This window comes from Hemiscyllium ocellatum, chromosome X (genome assembly GCF_020745735.1).
Source record: "Hemiscyllium ocellatum isolate sHemOce1 chromosome X, sHemOce1.pat.X.cur, whole genome shotgun sequence".
Lineage (NCBI taxonomy): Eukaryota > Metazoa > Chordata > Chondrichthyes > Orectolobiformes > Hemiscylliidae > Hemiscyllium > Hemiscyllium ocellatum.
Genome location: NC_083453.1, coordinates 23010035 through 23029454, shown reverse-complemented (window position 1 = coordinate 23029454; position 19420 = coordinate 23010035). Strand labels below are relative to the sequence as shown.

General features: G+C 42.5%; 1 protein-coding gene across 1 annotated transcript in view; it reads left to right on the top strand.

Moving 5' to 3' along the window:
- The first annotated feature begins 316 nt into the window (after nucleotides 1–316).
- dnajc14 (DnaJ (Hsp40) homolog, subfamily C, member 14) overlaps nucleotides 317–19420 on the top strand; it is a 44105-nt gene continuing 25001 nt past the window's right edge. The window contains exons 1-2 of the mRNA XM_060821076.1: nucleotides 317–499; nucleotides 16321–18180. Coding sequence (XP_060677059.1) covers nucleotides 16369–18180 — 1812 coding nt within the window. The 5' untranslated portion in view covers nucleotides 317–499; nucleotides 16321–16368. The remainder of the gene's footprint in view (nucleotides 500–16320; nucleotides 18181–19420) is intronic.

The window sequence follows — 19420 nt, the reverse complement described above, 5'->3', positions numbered from 1 at the left end:
CTGAGGATTTAATTACAAAAACTGACTTCCTCAAGATAGAGTAGTGAAGGCAGGGTCATTGAATATACTCAAGGCTTTACTAGATTTCTTTAAGCTATAGGGGTTGTAGAGAACTAGTCACAATAAATTAATTTCACTTTTTATTGAATAGTAGACCAAATGCAAAGGTTTGACTAGTATTCCTACCTGCTCCTATTTCTTTCGTTATGTTCTAAAGCTGCAGGTAACCTTGCCTCATTCAATTCACGGTTACGCTGCTACTGCGCTTACGTGGGAATGTGTGACGGCACGTCCGGCTTGCACCGGAAGTGGAACTAAAGTCCCTCCTATGTCGCTGCCGCCGTTCTCAGAAACTGGTTGAAAAGGGTGGTTTTGTTTGGAGTGGAAACGTTGAAAGTGCTACTTTACCGCAGTCGGGGACAGTTTAGCTCGACTGCATCGGGCTGCCGCTGCTTTTTTTTCCTTGAGGCTGTGAGTGGAACGGCCGCTTGAAACTGAGGTGAGAACGGTTCCCGTGACATTCGGAAAATCAAACCCCCTAACTGAATCCAAACAGAAAGGGGGAGGGAGGCTCGCGCATCATTCTAAACTGACAGGAGGAGCAGCCAGTCACAGCGGGATATTTAGCTCACGCCTAGACCTGCAGCTAATCAGAAACCGGGAGGTGGGTGCTGTTTTTCAAGGGGCGTTTCCCTTTCACCCGTCGTTAGGCTGTAAATATCCTAATTGCCAAAGGACTAGCATTTGTTTTCAGCGTGTTTTTAGAAGCTTAGAGTATACATCTCCTGACGTTAGATCAGAGAAAATATAAATCATTTTGATTTTGCCGAAAGGTTAGTGTAAGTTCTTCTCAACCGCAAATAAATATTAAATAAGGTCAGTTTCTGTTATCCTAAAATGGATTGGGGTCTTATTAGTATGTCGTTTAAATAAATTTTCACTGGAATTTTCACACTTTGATAATCAGTTTGTTTCCAGTTGGTTAAATTGATCTAGTGAATGCGACTGTTTCAATTAATAATGTGACCAAAAATTTTGAGCCAAATGTAAAGAAAACAGAATCGGAAAATGGGGTGAACTGGTTGTCATGAGCTAAAATTATAACTTCATCATTGGTGAAGCATTGAATGGCGAAGCAAACTAGATGAGCTGAATGGCTTATTTCTGCTCCTGTCTCTCATAGTTCTGTTGAAGACTGGCACAAATGCCATGTCCTGCCACTGTTTTGCATGTGGAAAATATTTAAATATGTGCAAGTTCACTGAAGACTGGCCTATAAGCAAATTGTATTGTTAAAACTACTGATAAAGTACACTTGTAACACTGCATAAAATTTACTTGTTTCTGCCCCATGTTCCAAATTACATTAGTTTCTTCTTTAAAACCTGATAACAAAACAACCATCCAAAGCTTGTTACATAAATATGTACACTTACATTTAGTGTTATCTCTTAATGGCAACAATGAAAAGTAGACTGTTCACACACTGGGTATTTTCAGCCTTATGTATCTTCAACCTGCCTCAGGCAATATTCATTGGTCAAATTATTGCCATCTCTACTTATGTACACATTGTTCTCCACTTTACAATCATTTAAATGCTGACCAACTTTCAAAGATTAGTATGAGAAGGTGAATTGTTTAAGCAGAATTTTAAGAGAGGTGAAGGTAAGTTGGAGGGAGGGGTGCAAAAATAAAAGCCAGAATTGAAGTTTGTGAGCCCCCTCTATTCGGTCAGCTGCTAATAAATGCTAGGCTAATTTGAAAGCTGCGTTGTATTTTTGACTCTTGACAGCCCACCTCAACAACCTGGGAGGGTGTAGTGATCGCTCCTGTTTAAAATTATTTTTCTACTTGTGAATGATACAGATTTATATTGAAATCTTTACCAGACCAATTAGATTCGGTAGTACTGCAAAGACATTTTATTAAAACAAAACTTGGTTTGCAATTGGTTTTGAAAACTAAAATTTAGCCATTATACTTTGGTATGTTGATTGTGAACACATCCATGTTTTAGTTTAATGCTTCCAAAATGTAACAGCAAATTGTGTAGCAATTCTGTCAGGTTATGGTGGGCTCTTGGGAGTGTTTGGGAGGGAAGAGTGTCAAACAAATTGTCATGTAGGTCTTGTACATGTGATCACATGGGGCGGTTCTATGCTCCTGGGCACCTTTTTACTAAAAATTCTCATTTATGGTCTTGAGCCCGCTTCTCATCTGTATTAATGAAACAGCATTAAGTCCCACTGTTAAATATGGAATCAAAAGTTATGGAGAAAATGCAGGAAAGTGGAGTTGAGGATTATCACATCAACCATGGCAGACCAGACTCTATGGGCCGAATGGCCTACTTCTGCTCTCATCTTATGGCCTTATGATAGGAATACTATATAATGGGAAGAGAATTATGGTAGTTTTGGAAGACTTTATGTGATTGGGTTTTAGTGGAAACGTAAGTTGTAATCACAGGGAAGCAATGGCCTAGTGGTATTGTCACTAGATTATTATTATTATTATTATTATTATTATTATTTTATTATATATAAATTTGTTCACTGAGCTGGAAGGTTTATTTTCAGACTTTTCGTCACCGTACAGGTAACATCATCAGTGAGCCTCCGGTGAAGCACTGGTGTTAGTGACCCGCTTTCTATTTGTGTTTAGGTTTCCTTTGGTGTTAATCCAGCAACTCAGATAATGTTCTGGGGACATGGAGTTTAATTTAGATAAATGCAAGGTGCTGCATTTAGGGAAAGCAAATTTTAGCAGGACGTATTCACTTAATGGTAAGGTCCTGGGGAGTGTTGCTGAACAAAGAGACCTTGGCGTACAGGTTCATAGATCCTTGAAAGTAGAGTAGAATCTTGCCGATAATCATAGAGATGTACAACACAGAAACAGATCCTTTGGTCCAACTCGTCCATGCTGACCAGATAACCCACCCTAATTGAGTCCCATTTGCCAGCTCCTGGCCCATATCCCTCCAAACCCTTCCTATTCATACATCCATCCAGGTGCCTTTTTAAATGTTGCAATTGTACCAGCCTCCCCCACGTCTTCTCTGGCAACCATTCCATACATGCACCACCCTCGGCATGTTGTCCTCTAGTTCCGGACTCCTCTCTCTCCTTCTCCTTCCCCCCACCCCACCACCCCCGGGAAACTACCTTGCCTATTCATGCCCTTCATGATTTTATAAACCTCTATAAGGTCACCCCTCAGCATCCGTCGCTCCAGGGAAAACAGCCCCAGACTATTCAACCTCTCCCTATAGCTCAAATCCTCCAACCCTGGCAACATCCTTGTAAATCTTTTCTGAACCCTTTCAAGTTTCACAACGTCTTTCCTTCCGATAGGAAGAAGACCAGAATTGCAAGCAATATTCCAAAAGTGGCTTAACTAACGTCCTGTACAGCCACAACGTGACCTCCCAACTCCTATACTCAATACTCTCGCTAATAAAATATACCAAACTCCACCTTCACTATCCAATCTACCTGCAACTCTACTTTCAGGGAGCTCTGCACCTACACACCAAGGTCTCTTTGTTGAGCAACACTCCCTAGGAACTTTCCACTAAATGTATAAATCCTGCTAAGATTTGCTTTCCCAAATGCAACATCTCTCACTTATCTAAATTAAACTCCATCTGCTGCTACTCAGCCCATTGGCCCACCTAGGATTTGAATTCAATAAAAATCTGGAGTTACAAGTCTAATGATAACCATGAAACTATTGTTGATAGTCAGGAAAAACCCATTTGCTTACTCATTCAGACTCCTGACCACAGCAATGTGATTGACTCTGAACTGCCCTCTGGGCTGTTGGCCAGCAATGCCCACATCCTGTGAAGGAGTAAAGAAAATCAAAACTGCACAACTTCCTGATTGTGCCCAAAGTAACACTTGATATCCAGTGTCAAGTAAAATATTTCTTGGGTGAAGAGACATAATTGATGACAATTGGTTTGAAGTGATAATTGGCCCTCAGTGTACAGGTGCAGTTCAGTCTCCATTGTTACACATTCCATATACCTTTTGATGTTTCCTCATAGATTCTCATGTCTACATTTATGTTAAAACTGTGAACTTGGCATGGTAACTATATCTCCCCACCAGAAGTGGGGGCTACAGTCCCTCCACTGCAAAGGGGTGTACTCTCAGCTCAAATTTGCATAATCAGTTCACTATATAGGTAATCATTAGAGTCATAGAGATGTACAGCACGGAAACCGACCCTTCGGTCCAACTCGTCCATGTCGACCAGATATTCCACCCCAATCTAGTCCCACCTGCTAGCACCCGGCCCATATCCCTCAACTCTTTCTAATCATATACTCAATACTCTGACCAATAAAGGAAAGCATACCAAACACCGTCTTCACTATCCTACCTACCTGTGAATCTACTTTCAAGGATCTATGAACCTGCACTCCAAGGTCTCTTTGTTCAGCAACACTCTCAAGGACCTTACCATTAAGTGTATAAGTCCTGCTAAGATTTGCTTTCCCAAAATGTAACACCTCGCATTTATCTGAATTAAACTCCATCTGCCACTTCTCAACCCATTGGCTCATCTGATTAAGATCCTGTTGTAATCTGAGGTAACCTTCTTCGCTGTCTGCTACACCTCCAGTTTTGGTGTCATCTGCAAACTTAGTAACTATACCTCCTATGTTCATATCTAAATCATTTATATAAATGACGAAACATCGTGGACCCAGCACCAATTCTTGTGGCACTCCACTGGTCATAGGCCTCCAGTCTGAAAAACAACCCTCCACCATCACCCTCTGTCTACTACGTTTGAGCCAGTTCTGTATCCAACTGGCTAGTTCTCCCTGTATTCCATGAGATCTAACCATGGGGAACCTTGTTGAACATCTAACGCTCTGCATTTGTCACTCCTCTTTGTTACTTTTCCAAAAAACTCAATCAAGTTTATGAGACATGATTTCCCACACACAAAGCCATGCTGACTATCCCTAATCAGTCCTTGCCCTTCCAAATCCATGTACATCCTGTCCCTCAGGATTCCCTCCAACAACCTCCCCACCACCAATGTCAAACTCACCGGTCTGTAGTTCCCTGGCTTGTCCTTAACATCTTTCTTAAATAATGGCACCACATTAGCCAACCTCCAGTCTTCCAGCACCTCATCTGTGACTATCAATGATACAAATATCTCAGCAAGGGGCCTGGCAATCACTTCCCTAGCTTCCCACAGAATTCTCTGGTATACTTGATCAGATCCTGGGGATTTCTCCACTTTTGTGTTTCAAGACATCCAGCACTTCCTCTGTAATATGGGCAGTTTTCAAGATGTCATCATCTATTTCCCTACATTCTGTATCTTCCATGTCCTGCTCCACAGTAAACACTGATGCAAAATACTCGTTTAGTATCTCCTGCAGGTGGGGCCCTATTCTCTCCCTAGCTACCCGTTTGTCCTTTAATGTATTTGTAAAATTCTTTTGGATTCTCCTTAACCCTATTTGCCAAAGCTACCTCGTGTCCCCTTTATGCCACCCTCAATTTCCTCTTAAGTATATTCTTCTAAAATACTCTTCTCACGTATACACTCGATCTATCCTGTCTATGCCTGACATATGCTTCCTTTTCTTAACCAAACCCTCCATTTCTCTAGTCATCCAATGTTCCCTACACCTACCAGCTTTTTCTTTCACCCTAACTGGAATATACTGTCTCTGGCCTCTTGTTATCTCATTTCTGATGGCTTTCCATTTTCCAGCCATCCCTTTACCTGTGAACATCTGCCTCTAATCAGCTTTTGAGAGTTCTTGCCTGATACTGTCAAAATTGGCCTTTCACCAATTTGGAACTTCAACTTTTAGATCTGGTCTATCCTTTTCCATCGCTATTTAAAAACTAATAGAGTTATGGTCACTGGCCCCAAAGTGATTCCCAACTGACACCTCCGTCACCTGCCCTGCCTTCTTTCCCAAGAGTAGGTCATGTTTTGCACCTTCTCTAGTAGGTACATCCACATACTGAATCAGAACATTTTCTTGTACACACTGAATAAATTCCTCATCATCTAAACCCTTAACACTGTGGCAGTCCCAGTCTTTGTTTGGAAAGTTAAAATTCCCTACTGTTACCACCCTATTATTCTTACAGATAACTGAAGTCTCCTACAAATTTGTTTCTCACTTTCCCACTGACTATTAGGGGGTCCATAATACAATCCCAGTAAGGTGGTCATCCCTTTTTCTTATTTCTCAGTTTCCCCCAAATAACCTCCCTGCTTGTATTTTCAGGAATATCCTCCCTCAGTGCAGCTGTAACGCTATCCCTTATCAAAAACGCCACTCCTCCTCACTTGCCCCCCTTTCTACCCTTCCTGTAGCATTTTGTATCCTGGAACATTAAGCTGCCAGCCCTGTGCATCCCTGAGCCACGTTTCTGTAATTGCTTTGCTATCCCAGTCCCATGTTCCTAACCATGCCCTGAGTTCATCTGCCTTCCCTATTAGGCCTCTTGCATTGAAATAAATGCAGTTTAATTTATCAGTCCTACCTTGTTCTCTGCTTTGTTCCTGCCTGTCATCACTGTTTGACTCACTTCTTTTTCTCGCCTGTACCAGTCTCAGATTGATCTCTTTCCTCTGAATCTCCCTGGGTTCCCACCCCCCACCTTACTAGTTTAAATCCTCCCAAGCAGCTCTCAGAAATCTCCCTGCCAGTATGTTAGTCCCCTTCCAATTCTGGTGCAATCCGTCCTCCTTGTACAAGTCAATTCTACCCCAGAAGAGCTTCCAATGATCCAAAAATGTGAATCCTTCTCCCATACACCCACTCCTCATCCATGCATTCATCTGCTCTATCCTCCTATTCCCACCCTCACTAACTCATAGCACAGGGAGTACTCCAGATATTACTACTCTCGAGGACCTCCTTTTTAAATTCCTGCCCAACTCTCTCTCTTCTTCCTTCAGAATCTCATCTTGTTCCCTTCCAGTGTTGTTGGTTCCAGTGTGTACAATGGCCTCCTGCTGGGCCCTCTCCGCCTTGAGAATATTCTGCACCCTCTGAGATATTCTTGATCCTGGCACCAGGGAGGCAACACCATTTTGATTATTTGCTGCTGACCACAGAAATGCCAGTCTGTACATCGGACTAGAGAGTCCCCTAACACAATCTATTTCTTGGAACACGACGTACCCCTCATTGCATTAGAGCCAGTCTCAATACCAGAAACTTGGCTGCTCATGCTACGTTCCCCTGAGAATCCATCACCCTTACATTTTCAAAAACAGCATACTTTTTTGAAATGGGGATAGCCACAGAGAACCCCTGCCTACCTCTTTAACGTTTTGACTTTGTTCTAGAACTTTGGAGAAAGAAAAATGCAACCGCATATAAAACAGTAATTGCTACTCCTGGAGTTTGAGTAAATCCCTAAAATACTTCAAAAGAAGAAGCTGCCTGTTGCAGCCAGAAAGTTTACCCATCCTCCATCTTGGGTTCTTGTATATTTGATGGGATAGCAATGTGGAATTGAATATCTAGATGGCATTCCTCCAGAAATGCTTTAAAGTTTGAACCATTATGTCGAAAGTATTAGCAGGTTAGCAATTGCAAATAACATTTATGTTTATTATACTGTTTTAAAACTAAAGCCTGTTATGCAATCATTCTGGAATGTCATTAAGCTCTATAATTTCAATAAACTGTATACTCTTTTCATAGAATCCCTACAGTGTTGGAACAGGCCCTTTGGCCCAAAAAGTCCACACAGACCCTCCAAAGAGTAACCCACCCAGACCTGTTCCCCTACCCTATTAATCTACTTTTACCCCTGACTTGTGCACCTAACCTACACATCCTTGAACACTATGGGCAATTTAGCATGGCCAATTCATCTAACTTGCACATCTTTGGATTGTGGGAGGAAACCAGAGCATCTAGAGGAAATCCACACAGACACTGGGAGAATGTGCAAACTGCACACACAGTGCCCAAGGCTGGAATTGAACCCGAGCAGCAGTGCTAACCACTGAGCCATTGTGTCGTCCCAGTGCTACAACTAATGAAGACCACAGCATACGCTGAGGGAAAAGCAGATGTAGCATGTAGTTATCCCAGCAGCTGTAGTACATGGAGGAAGTAGTCGTCTGGAAAGCGATAAAATTCTTCTGTTGATAGTGCAGTCAAATTACATGTGTGTTCAACAAAGGTGCACTAAATTTGTGTAATGTGAGCAGTCAAAGACCACCATATTATGGGGAGGCAATTGCCTTGTGATATTAATTTAGACTATTGATCTGAAGACACAGGTAATTGTCTGAGGACCCAGGTTTGAATCTGCTATGCCAAGATGATAGAATTTAAATTCAATTTTTAAAAGAAACTGATGACCGTGAAGCCATTGACAATTGTTGGAAAACCCAACTAGTTTACTGATGCCTTTTCAGGGAAGGCAGTCTGCCATCCTCATCTGGTCTGGCCTATATATGGTCGACTTTCAATTGCTCTTTGAAATGGCCATTCAATTTTATCAGTTGCTACAAAATCTCAAAAGAAATGCAACTGTGTGGACCGCCTGGCATCGAATTGGGCACCAGAAATGCCAATGGCAGAAACAGCCCTGTTGATCCTGCAAAGTCCTCCTTACTAACATCCTTTTCTATGGGCTCAGGGGTTAGCATTGCTTCCTCACAGCGCTAGGAACCTGGATTCGATTCCAGTTTGCACATTCTCCCCGTGTCTGCGTGGGTTTCTCCGGGTGTTCCAGTTTCCTCCCTCAGTCCAAAGATGTGCAGGTTAGGTAAATTGCCCATAATGTTCAGTAATGTGTAGGTTAGGTGCATTAGTCGGGGGAAAATGTAGAGTAATAGGGTCTGGGTGGGATACTCTTCAGAAGGTTGGTGTGGAGTTGGTGGGTAAGTGGCCTGTTTCCACGCTGTAAGGATTCAATGAATTAATCTGGGTGAAATGCAGAAGTTTGGAGAGCTGTCTCAGACTAGTCAAACAACAGCCTGACATAGTAATACTATTGGAATCAGACCTTGCAGATAATGTCTTATACACCATCCTTTGATATGTCCTGTCCCATTGGCAGGTAAGGCCATAAGACATAGGAGCAGAAATTAGGCCATTCAGCCCATCGGGTCTGCTCCACCATTCAATCGTGGCTGATAAGTTTCTCAATCCTATTGTCCTGCTTTCTCCCTGTAACCCTTGTTACCCTTGATATGCAAGAACCTATCTATCTCCATCTTAAATATACTCAATGACCTGGCCTCTGCAGCCTTCTGTGGCAATGAATTCCATCAATTCACCACTCTCTCTGGCTGAAGAAATTTCTCCTTATCTCTGTTCTAAAAGGTCTTCCAAGTCTGTGCCCTCAGACCCTCGTCTCTCCTACCAATGGAAACATCTTCCAACATGTCAAGGCCATTCATTATTTTGTACGTTTCAATTAGATCCCCCCTCATCCTTCTAAATTCAATTGAGTATAAACCTAGAGTCCTCAAATGTACCTCATATGTTAAGCTTTTTCCATTCCTGGACCGTTCTTGTGAACCTCCTCTGTACATGCTCCATGGCCATGACATCCTTTGAGATATGGGGCGCAAAACTGTGCACAATACTCCAACTGTGATCTTACCAGAGCTTTATAGAGCTTCAGAAGTCCATCCCTGCTTTTATATTAAAGTCCTCTCAAAATAAATGCCATCATTGTATTTGCCTTCCTAACTACTGACTCAACCTGCAAGTTTACCTTGCGAGAATCCTGGACTAGAACTCCCAAGTCTCTTTGCACTTCAGATTTCTGAATTTTCTCCCCATTTAGAAAGTAGTCCGTGCCTCTCCTCTTCCTACCAAAGTGCCTGACCTCACTTTCCCATGTTGTACTCCATCTGCCACTACTTTGCCCACTCTCCTAACCTGTACAAAATCCTTCTGCAGCTTCCCTGCCACCTCAATGCTACCTGACCCTCTACCTGTCTTTGTATCATCTGCAAACGTAGCCAGAGTGCCCTCAGTTCCTTCATCTAGATTGTTAATGTATAAAGTGAAAAGTTGTGGTCCCAACACTCAGCCCTGTGGAACACCACTTATCACTGGCTGCCATCCTGAGAAGGATCCTTTTATCTCCACTCTCTGCTTTCTGCCAGACAGACAAGCTTCTATCCATGCTAGCACCTTGCCTCTTGACACCAAGGGCCCTTATCTTACTCAGTAGCCTCCTGTGCGGCACGTGGTCAAAGGTCTTCTTAAAGTCCAAGTAGACAACATCCATTGGCTCTCCTTGGTCTAACCTGCTTGTACTTTCTCAAAGAATTCTAGCAGGTTTGTCGGGTATGATCTCTCCTTGATGAAACCATGCCCTATTTTTCCATACACTTCTAAAGCATTCAGAAATCTCATCCTTCACAATGGATGCCAGGATCTTACCCGTGACTGAGGTTAGGCTAATCTGTCTGTTATTTTCTGTCTTTTACCTTACTCCGTTTTTAAGCGTGGGTATCGCTTTAGCGATTTTTTTTTTTGTTTTTCCAGTCCTCTGGGACCCTCCCTGATTCTAGCAATTCCTGAAAGATCGCCACTAACCTCTCTGCTGTCTCTTCAGCTATGTCCCTTAGAACTCTGGGGTGTAGTTCATCTGGTCTAGATGATTTATCCACCTTCAAGCCATTCAGTTTTTCTAGCACCTTCTCCTTGGTGATAGCCCCCATACTCATCTCAGCCCCCTCACTCTGTGCAGCACAGTGGTATACAATCGGGAGGGAGTTACCCTGGAAGTCCTCAACATTGACTCCAGACCCCATGAAGTCTTATGGCTTAAGATTACACATGGGCAAGGAAACCTCCTGCTGGTTACCATGTACTGTCCTCCCTCTGCTGATGCATCAGTACTCCTCCATGTTAAACAACTCTTGGAGGAAGCACAGAGGGTGACAAGGGTGCAAGATGTACTCTGGGTGGGCGATTTCAATATCCACCACCAAAAATAGCTCAGCAGCAGCACTACCAATCAAGGTCCTAAAGGCCAAAGCTGCTTGACTGGGGTGGCAGCAGGTGGTGAGTGAAAAACATAACTTCGCTCTACCTTGCTGATTTGCGAGCTGCAGATTCATCTGTCCATTACGGTATCGGTAAGAGTGACCACTGCACAGTCCTTGTGGAGACCAAGACCCGCCTACACATTGAGAATACCCTCCATTGTGTTTTGTGGCAGTATTATTGTGCTAAAAGGGACAGACTTTGAACAGATCTAGCAACTCAAGACTAGGCATCAGCAGCAAAATTGTACTCCAGCACAATCTGCAAATCTTAGTGTGACATAACCCTTCACTCAACCCTGGTTCACTGGAGAGTGCAGGAGAGCATGTCTGAAGCCGCACCTAAAACATGAGGTGTAAACCCGTTGAAAATACTAAATAAGATGACTGCCATGCCATACGTCCTAAGCAGCAAGTGATAAATAGAGCTAAACGATCCCACAGCTAACGGATCAGATCTAAGTTCTGCAGTCCTGCTATATCCAGCCATGGATTAATCGACTTGCTGGAGGAAGCAGTTTCACAAATACCCCCATCGTCAATGATGGAAGTGCCCAAAACAACAGTGTAAAGATAAGGCTGAAGCATTCACATGGATGATCTATCGCTGCCTTGTTCCGTTGTCCCCAGTGATGGTGACCCACTATCAAGTTCTTGGGGTTACCATTGACCAGAATTTCATCCTGGACTTGCTACATCAGCAGTGTGGCTACAAGAGTAGGTCAAACACTTGGAATCCTTCAGCAAGTAACTTCCCTCCTGACTCCCCAAAGCCTGTCCATCATATACAAGGCGCAAGTTAGGAGTGTGATGGAATATTCCCTCCTTGTTTGGATGCTTGCATCTACAATGCTCAAGAAGTTTGACACCATCCAGGACAAAGCAGCCCTCTTGATTGGCAACTCATCCACAAACATCCACTCCATCCACCACTGATATTCCATACACTCTGCTGCTGCTATCTCCAAGATGCACTGCAGAGGTCAGCAAAGTCATCAAACAGAACCTTCCAAACCCAGGGCCACTTCCATCTGGAAGGACAAGGGCAGCCGATACATAGGAACATCACCATCTGCAAGTTCCCCTACAAGCCACTCATCATCCTGACTTGGAAATTAGATTAGACTTACAGTGTGGAAATATATCACCATTCCTTCAGCGTAATATTGGGGAGGGTTGTGTGTTTCTTCAGTTAGTTGCATAACTGTCCACCATCATTCATGATTGTATGTGATAGGATCTGATCCTTCAATAAGCTAAAAAGAAATAAGGTTGTGTGTGAATCAACCAATACCATCTTTGTTCCACTTGTCTCTAACATGCCTTGTGGTGCTTTTTATCTATTAAGCCATCGGGAAGGATTTAATGGTATACCATCAAGATTTTCCATCTGGATTTTAAAAAATAAATTCATTCATGGGATGTGAGCATTGCCTGTCCCTAGTTGCCCTTGAGCAGAAGGTCAGCTGCCTCCTTGAACCACTGGAGTCCACCTGTGGGATGACTCTCAATACTGTAAGGGAGGGAATTCCAAGGTTTTGATCTGACGACACTGAGGGAATGGTGATATATTTCCAAGTCAGGATGGTGAGTGGCTTGGAGGGGAACTTGCAGATGGTGATGTTCCCATGTATCGGGCTCACTCTTGATTCACTGTTATATCAAGAAATGGTTGAAGATACTGGAAAAGCTGTTCTCATACGACTGCAATACTGAATTCTGCATTTCCAGGTATGTCCTTTCCAAAACAGGAAAACAAAAACAGGAAAACTCCTATCTGACCAATCACCATCCATGAATTATCATCAAAGTGATGGTAGATACTGTTGACTGTGCTATTGATTGGCATTTACTCAGCACTGACCTACTGAAAGATGCTCCGTTTGGGATTTGGTGTCATCTGATTACTGACTCCATTTGCAGCCTTGATCCAAACATAGACACGAGCTGAACTAAGAGTCACTGGCCTAGAGATCAAGGTGGCATTTGATAGTGTTGAAGAGTGTGCCGCTGGAAAAGCACAGCCAGTCAGGCAGGCTTCATCAGCCATTCCTGATGAAGAGCTTACTCTTGAAACATCAACTCTCGTGCTCCTCGGTTGCTGCCTGACCGACTGTACTTTTCTAGCACCACACCCTTCGACTCTGATCTCCAGCATCTGCAGTCCTCACCGTTTTTCCTAGCATTTGATAATGTGGCATCCAGGCGTATTAGCAAAATTGAAGTCATTGGGAATCTGAGTGGGGGAAAAGAAACTTTTTAACACTAAGGATAATGATTGTGATTGTTGGAGGCTCATCGTCTTAGCCCTAAAACAAAAGTTCCTCAATATAGTGTCTGAGGTCCAATCATCTTCATCTGCTTCATCAATTGCCTTCCCTCTATCATATGATCAAGTGGGGATATTCGCTACTGCGCAAAGTTAATCCCATTTGTGACCCCTCTGATATGATGCACTCCATTCCCGCATGCAGCAAGGGCTGCTAAATGGCAAGTTACTTTTGTTGTTGTGCTTCTGTTCGCCGAGCTGGGAATTTGTGTTGCAGACGTTTCGTCCCCTGTCTAGGTGACATCCTCCGTGCTTGGGAGCCTCCTGTGAAGCGCTTCTGTGATCTTTCCTCCGGCATTTGTAGTGGTTTGAATCTGCCACTTCTGGTTGTCAGTTCCAGCTGTCCGTTGCAGTGGTCGGTATGTTGGGTCCAGGTCGATGTGCTTATTGATTTGAATCTGTGGATGAGTGCCATGCCTCTAGGTCCCAATATACCGACCACTGCAGCGGACCACTGGAACTGACAACCAGAAGCGGCAGATTCAAACCACTACAAATGCCGGAGAAAAGATCACAGAAGCGCTTCACAGGAGGCTCCCAAGCACTGAGGATGTCACCTAGACAGGGGACGAAACGTCTGCAACACAAATTCCCAGCTTGGCGAACAGAACCACAACAACGAGCACCCGAGCTACAAATCTTCTCCCAAACTTTGAAGTTACTTTTGTGCCATACATGCCTGCCCATGACCATCTCCAACAGGAGAGAATCTAGCCATCTCCCCATGATATTCAGTTGATCATTGAATTCCCTCCCCATCAGTATCCTGTGAGTTATGATTAATCAGAAACTGAAATGGACAGTCATATAAATACTGTAGCTTGTTACACCCAAAACAGTGATGTCTCCACCTCCTGATGCAGCCTGACTTGCTGTGTTCTTCCAGCCTCCTGTTTGACACTGTCCAGCCAAGCAAATCTGCTTGACACCCTGTCCACCATCTTAAGTATTCACTTGATCCACGATGGACACAGTAACAGTGGTTTATACTATCTAGAAGTACTTCGATAACACTTTCCAAACTATGACTGCAACCTAGAAAGACAAGGGCAACAGATGTATGAGAACACCACTGCTTGTAAATTCACCTGAGGCATATACCAGCTTGACTTTGCACTGTATCACCTCGCTGTTCCTTCGTTGTTGCTTGGTCAAAACACTGGAATTCCCTTCCTTATGCTCTGGGTGTAAGTTAACCACATGGAATGTAGTGGTTCAATAAAACGTCTCATCATCCCTCTCCATGATAAATAATTGAATCATCCTTGTTGGAACACACCTGACCCATGATAGAAAATACTTTTTAAAAATCTCAGCTGGAGTGACAGCATGGTCTACAGGTGGAGTGCATGTGAGATATATCACTTATCCTAAATTTGTGAGAGAACAGTTCACCTTCACCTAATTTCCTATATTCAGATTCCAATTGCTGGAAAAGTATTAAGATAGTTCTGCAACAAGTGCCAGCTCCACCCATGACGTGCACAGATGAACATTGTTGCTGTCTGTGCAGGAGAAAAATAAAACTAAAGAAACAAGTTGATCTCAAATTTTGAATGTGAACCTGAAGTTTGTTTCATCTGCAAAAACTGTTTTTAGAGCTAGATTTTAGAGGATATAAGCTGCATTTGACTTATACAGTCTCTACTGGACATGTTAGATTAGTGAACACATTTGTCCTGATTCCTTCCTACCAGTTTGAGATTACAGGAACAGCACTGGAATGTTGAGGTACACACTCAACATTGTAAAGAGAACAAGAGTACAGTCCCAATCACTTCCCTTCATTCTTTTATCAAATCAACATGTTAACTTGGGTTTGCATTTTTTTAAAGCTGATTCTAAAGGTTAATTAACATGGTTAATATCAAAAGTAGCATTATACTTGAGATAGGAAAGTTTTATATATCTGGTCTCTAGATGTGTGGAAGAGTTAATTATCCATCACATATACTCGTTCATCCTTTTTCTTCAGTTGTGAAAAATTAGTGGCAACAAATTAACTTAAGGGTGTATTCTAACTTTGTTCTGCTGACAATTATATTTTGAGCAGTCCCCATTTTCTGCAGTCCACATCCATTCTGTAATGGGCCTTCAGCTCCCGATCCCAGTTTGCTTCTTGACCAGATATCTCTTAAAAAGAGGACTGAAAGGCAGCGTACAGGTTAACCTCCTGTGGTAAGGGCATGGAATGCCCTACCTGCTAGTGTAGTCAACTCCGCCACATTAGGGAGATTTAAACAATCCTTAGGTAGGTACATGGATGATTTTGGAATAGTGTAGGGGGACGAGCTGAGAATAGTTCACAGGTCGGCGCAACATCGAGGGCCAAAGAGCCTGTTCTGCGCTGTATTGTTCTATGTACTTTGATTAGTGTGCCTCTCATCCTATCTGAATCAGCTGATGGCCATAGAATGACATAGAGGACTGTTTTTAGCAGGGGAGAGATGTAGAAATGCAAAAAGCTGAATTGCAAATTTATTTTCTTTTAGCTTTCAAACCTTTTGTATACTATGTTAATAAACAACTGCATTCCAGTATAGCTGTATCGACAAGGAAGTCCTGGTTGTTTCTTTCCTACCCCCCACAAGAAAGCATAACTCTGCAGTTCCAGGGGACAGGAAGAAAATCAAGGTGAAACTGTAGTGGGTAGGTAAGAAAGCAACTGCTCACGTGCTTTTTGTTTTCATTGGGAATAAATAGTGTGGATCTGAGGAATGGTTGTGGACCACCAATCTGAACAAGGGGCTTCATGTAATAAAATGATGTAAGCAGACTTATGATTCTTATAATGTTTGCAAAGTTCTGGAAATAATGCAGATAGATGCTCTGCTTTGAATCGTGAGCTTTCACACAATAGCATTACTTCTTAACCATGTGATTTAATTACAAGTTTCTAATGTTTACAATTATTTTTCTTACAGTTATAGCACTTGTATCTTGTGTATTGATTCTAGGTGAAGATGGATAAAACATGACTGCCAGCGACTTAAGTTTCTGCTGCAATGGAGAGGAAAGATCCCCATGCTAGGTGCAAAGATCTGCAGTGGTCAGAAAGAAACGCAAACCATGGATATATGAAGGAAGAGCAACGGTTGTCTCATCACAGCCATTCCCAGTTTGATGAGATACGACAGCCAGGTGTCAGTCTCCTTTGTGATGATAAAACAACTGATTTTCCAAACTACTCTTGTGGTGCCCGGTGCGATGGTGCTGACTCAAGTCAATATATTTCGGAACATGTCTGTACCTCTCGTGGTAATATGAGCTGGCAAAGGACAAGTCCTCAAGCTTTGAGAAATAATGATAGTGGGATCTGTACGCCAGTTACCTTGACAGATTGGACATTTGGTGATGTAAACTGCTTTGATCACAAAGGACCATGTTCGGATCAACTTTTAGATGAAGAGTTGAAGACACTGGAGATGGAAGGGTTGAACTTCCCATGTGGGCATCTGGATTTTACAGGGCAGATGCCATCTCTTTATTGTTCAGACATGTCAGGTGATGAGTGCAACCTTCAAAACACAAAGATGGAGTTGGCCGGCATTGAGAAGCCATACTCTCTCACTGGTGTAACTGATTGTGAAAATGTGTCTGAGAAGGATTCACGTGAAAATGGATGTGTGTCCTCCATTCATCGAAGGGAGATTTCTGCCTGTACTCACATGTTTTTAGAAGGCTGCCTTCAACCAGGCAGCTATGGAGACCACAACTTCCCTTTCAAGACAGATGACAATCTATCTTTCCTCGACAACTTAGATTGTATCCGTTCTACCAACACTTCTCAAGAAGATGGGATAGATGAATGTAATGAATTCAATGAAGGTGAAGGCATGGATGAAAACCCAGTAAAAACTGTGGAAGATATCAGCCAACCTGTGAGGTTTAGCAGCAGGAAAAGCAATAAACGCCAGAGAAACAAATCAGCAACAAAAGATAACTCTTCAAACATCTATGATAAGGATGATGCAAGGGAGCATGTGAAGAAGAATGGCAAGTCTTCAACTGCTAATAAGCAGAGGCACACAAAGGCTGAGAGGAAACGACAGCATGCTGACAACCGGGACAGATTAAAGAGTGGAGTGCAAAAACAAACTCAGGAGCTGCTCTGGAAATGTGTAACCTATATAAAAATTCTAATGGATGTTATTCTTTTTGTGACTCTCAAGTGTGGAGAGTGTGTGGAGTTAGGAGGCAAACTTGTGTATTCGTGTTGCCAGATACAAAAAGAAGATTTTATTTCCTTAAAGGGCAATGCAAGGACCTCATGTCTGTGGCTTCTTAAGCAGGCAAAATCGGTGTCAGGGAAGCTTAAATGGTTTTGCTTTTCCTCAACAAAGATGACTATAAAGATTTTAAAAATGCTGCTTGCTCTGCTTTTTCTCGTACTAATGTTATTTATAGGATGTTTACGACTCTGCTACAAATATGGAAAATCTGGGATTTCCAGGATATTTCAGAGGTTGCCCATATGGGGCAAAGAAAACTTTCCCCATTTCCCAGTTGTTCGCTTTCTGCACAGCTTGTGCTCATCTATAGCAGAATCTAGGGCTTGGAATTATTTGAAAAGACTATGGGAAAAATTGAAAATGCGATCCTGGCTAACTGGTAAATGGCGGACTGCAGGCCAGTCTCCAGTTCTATCCCCTCACTCACCTAGTGGTAGTAGATACCAGCCAGATCACGAGGTGGACAGGCTACTAGCAATGGCCGATATGCCAGAAGAGGATCTGGATCCTTTTAAAGTTCTGGGCGTGGAGGTAATGGCCACTGATGCCGAGCTAAAAAAGGCTTATCGGCAGTTGGCCGTACTGGTGAGTGCTATGTGAAAGCATTTTCGTTAAAAACAAAATTCATCTGTCTATCTGATTTGCTTATTTCCATTTGACTACCGCAACCAAAGTTTTAAATATTGAATGTCTAAAATTTGCTTTCATTTTCCACCTCTTTGGTATAACCTGTATGAATGTTGCTCATGCTTCTCTGGTTAGCCTTTTTTAAACATGATGCTGTTAACTGAGAGAGTAATGAACATTTACAGCAATTTAAAATTTTCCCCAATTCCAAAGACTTCTCATGTTTAGGTTACTGTTTCCTGTGTGTCAGTGGCTTTTAGGTATTGCACCTAAGGTCAACCATTTTGTCAGTGGTCACTTGGATGCGCTTCCGGAAGGGGAGAGTTGGATAATGACTAGGAGCTGGAACCCAGTAGATTTTTTTTCCCCTTCTTTGCTCTCCTCTGTTGTACCAAATTAATTTGTAGTAATTGGTTGTGATACCCAAAATCAAGACTGTGCAGACTGAGCCAGGTCTGTATGATCCATTGTCAAGGTTTTATTGTATATTTACCTTCTTAACCATTGGAAAGGAGGTGGGTAGTGCTTTATCAAAATAATTTTTCTGTTCAGTCAGATAATCTATATCATTTGATCAGCTGTATTCGTCTGATATTTTGAAATCTTGATTTCCTAATGTTACATGAGCTTACCTGGTAATATTTTTCATTTGCAGCACTATCTGGGAGATTGTTCAACATTTGGTTATAAGCATGCTGGTGCCCTGTTTATTTTTTTAAAAATTCATTTATGTAGTGCCTTTAGCACAGCAAATTCACCCAAGGCATTTAGCAAAATGGGCACTAAACTGTTTGTTTGTTTGTTTGCTGTTGCACTCTGCCCGCACAGTGGTGTAACGCCAGTGTTGGATTTGTCTTTCCTGTGTCACGTTGAGTTCTCTGTCTTGGTTCTGTTACTGAGCAAAAACGCAGTGGTGCTCAAGACTGTGTATTCTGAACACCAGTGGCTGAATCTCTGACTTCCAGACCTCAGTCACTGGTACCATGTAGAACGTAATTGACAGTGATCAGACATCTCCTCTAAAACAAAAAAATTTAACCAGCAGCCACTTCCTCTAGCATTGTAGAGGAGTAAATGTGAAATCGGGCAATTTAGACTAACATTCTGTAAGTATAGAAAAAGAGAATTACATTTCTGTAGTGCCTTTCACAACTTTGGGGCATCCAAAATGCTTTACAGCCAATGAAGTACTTTTTGA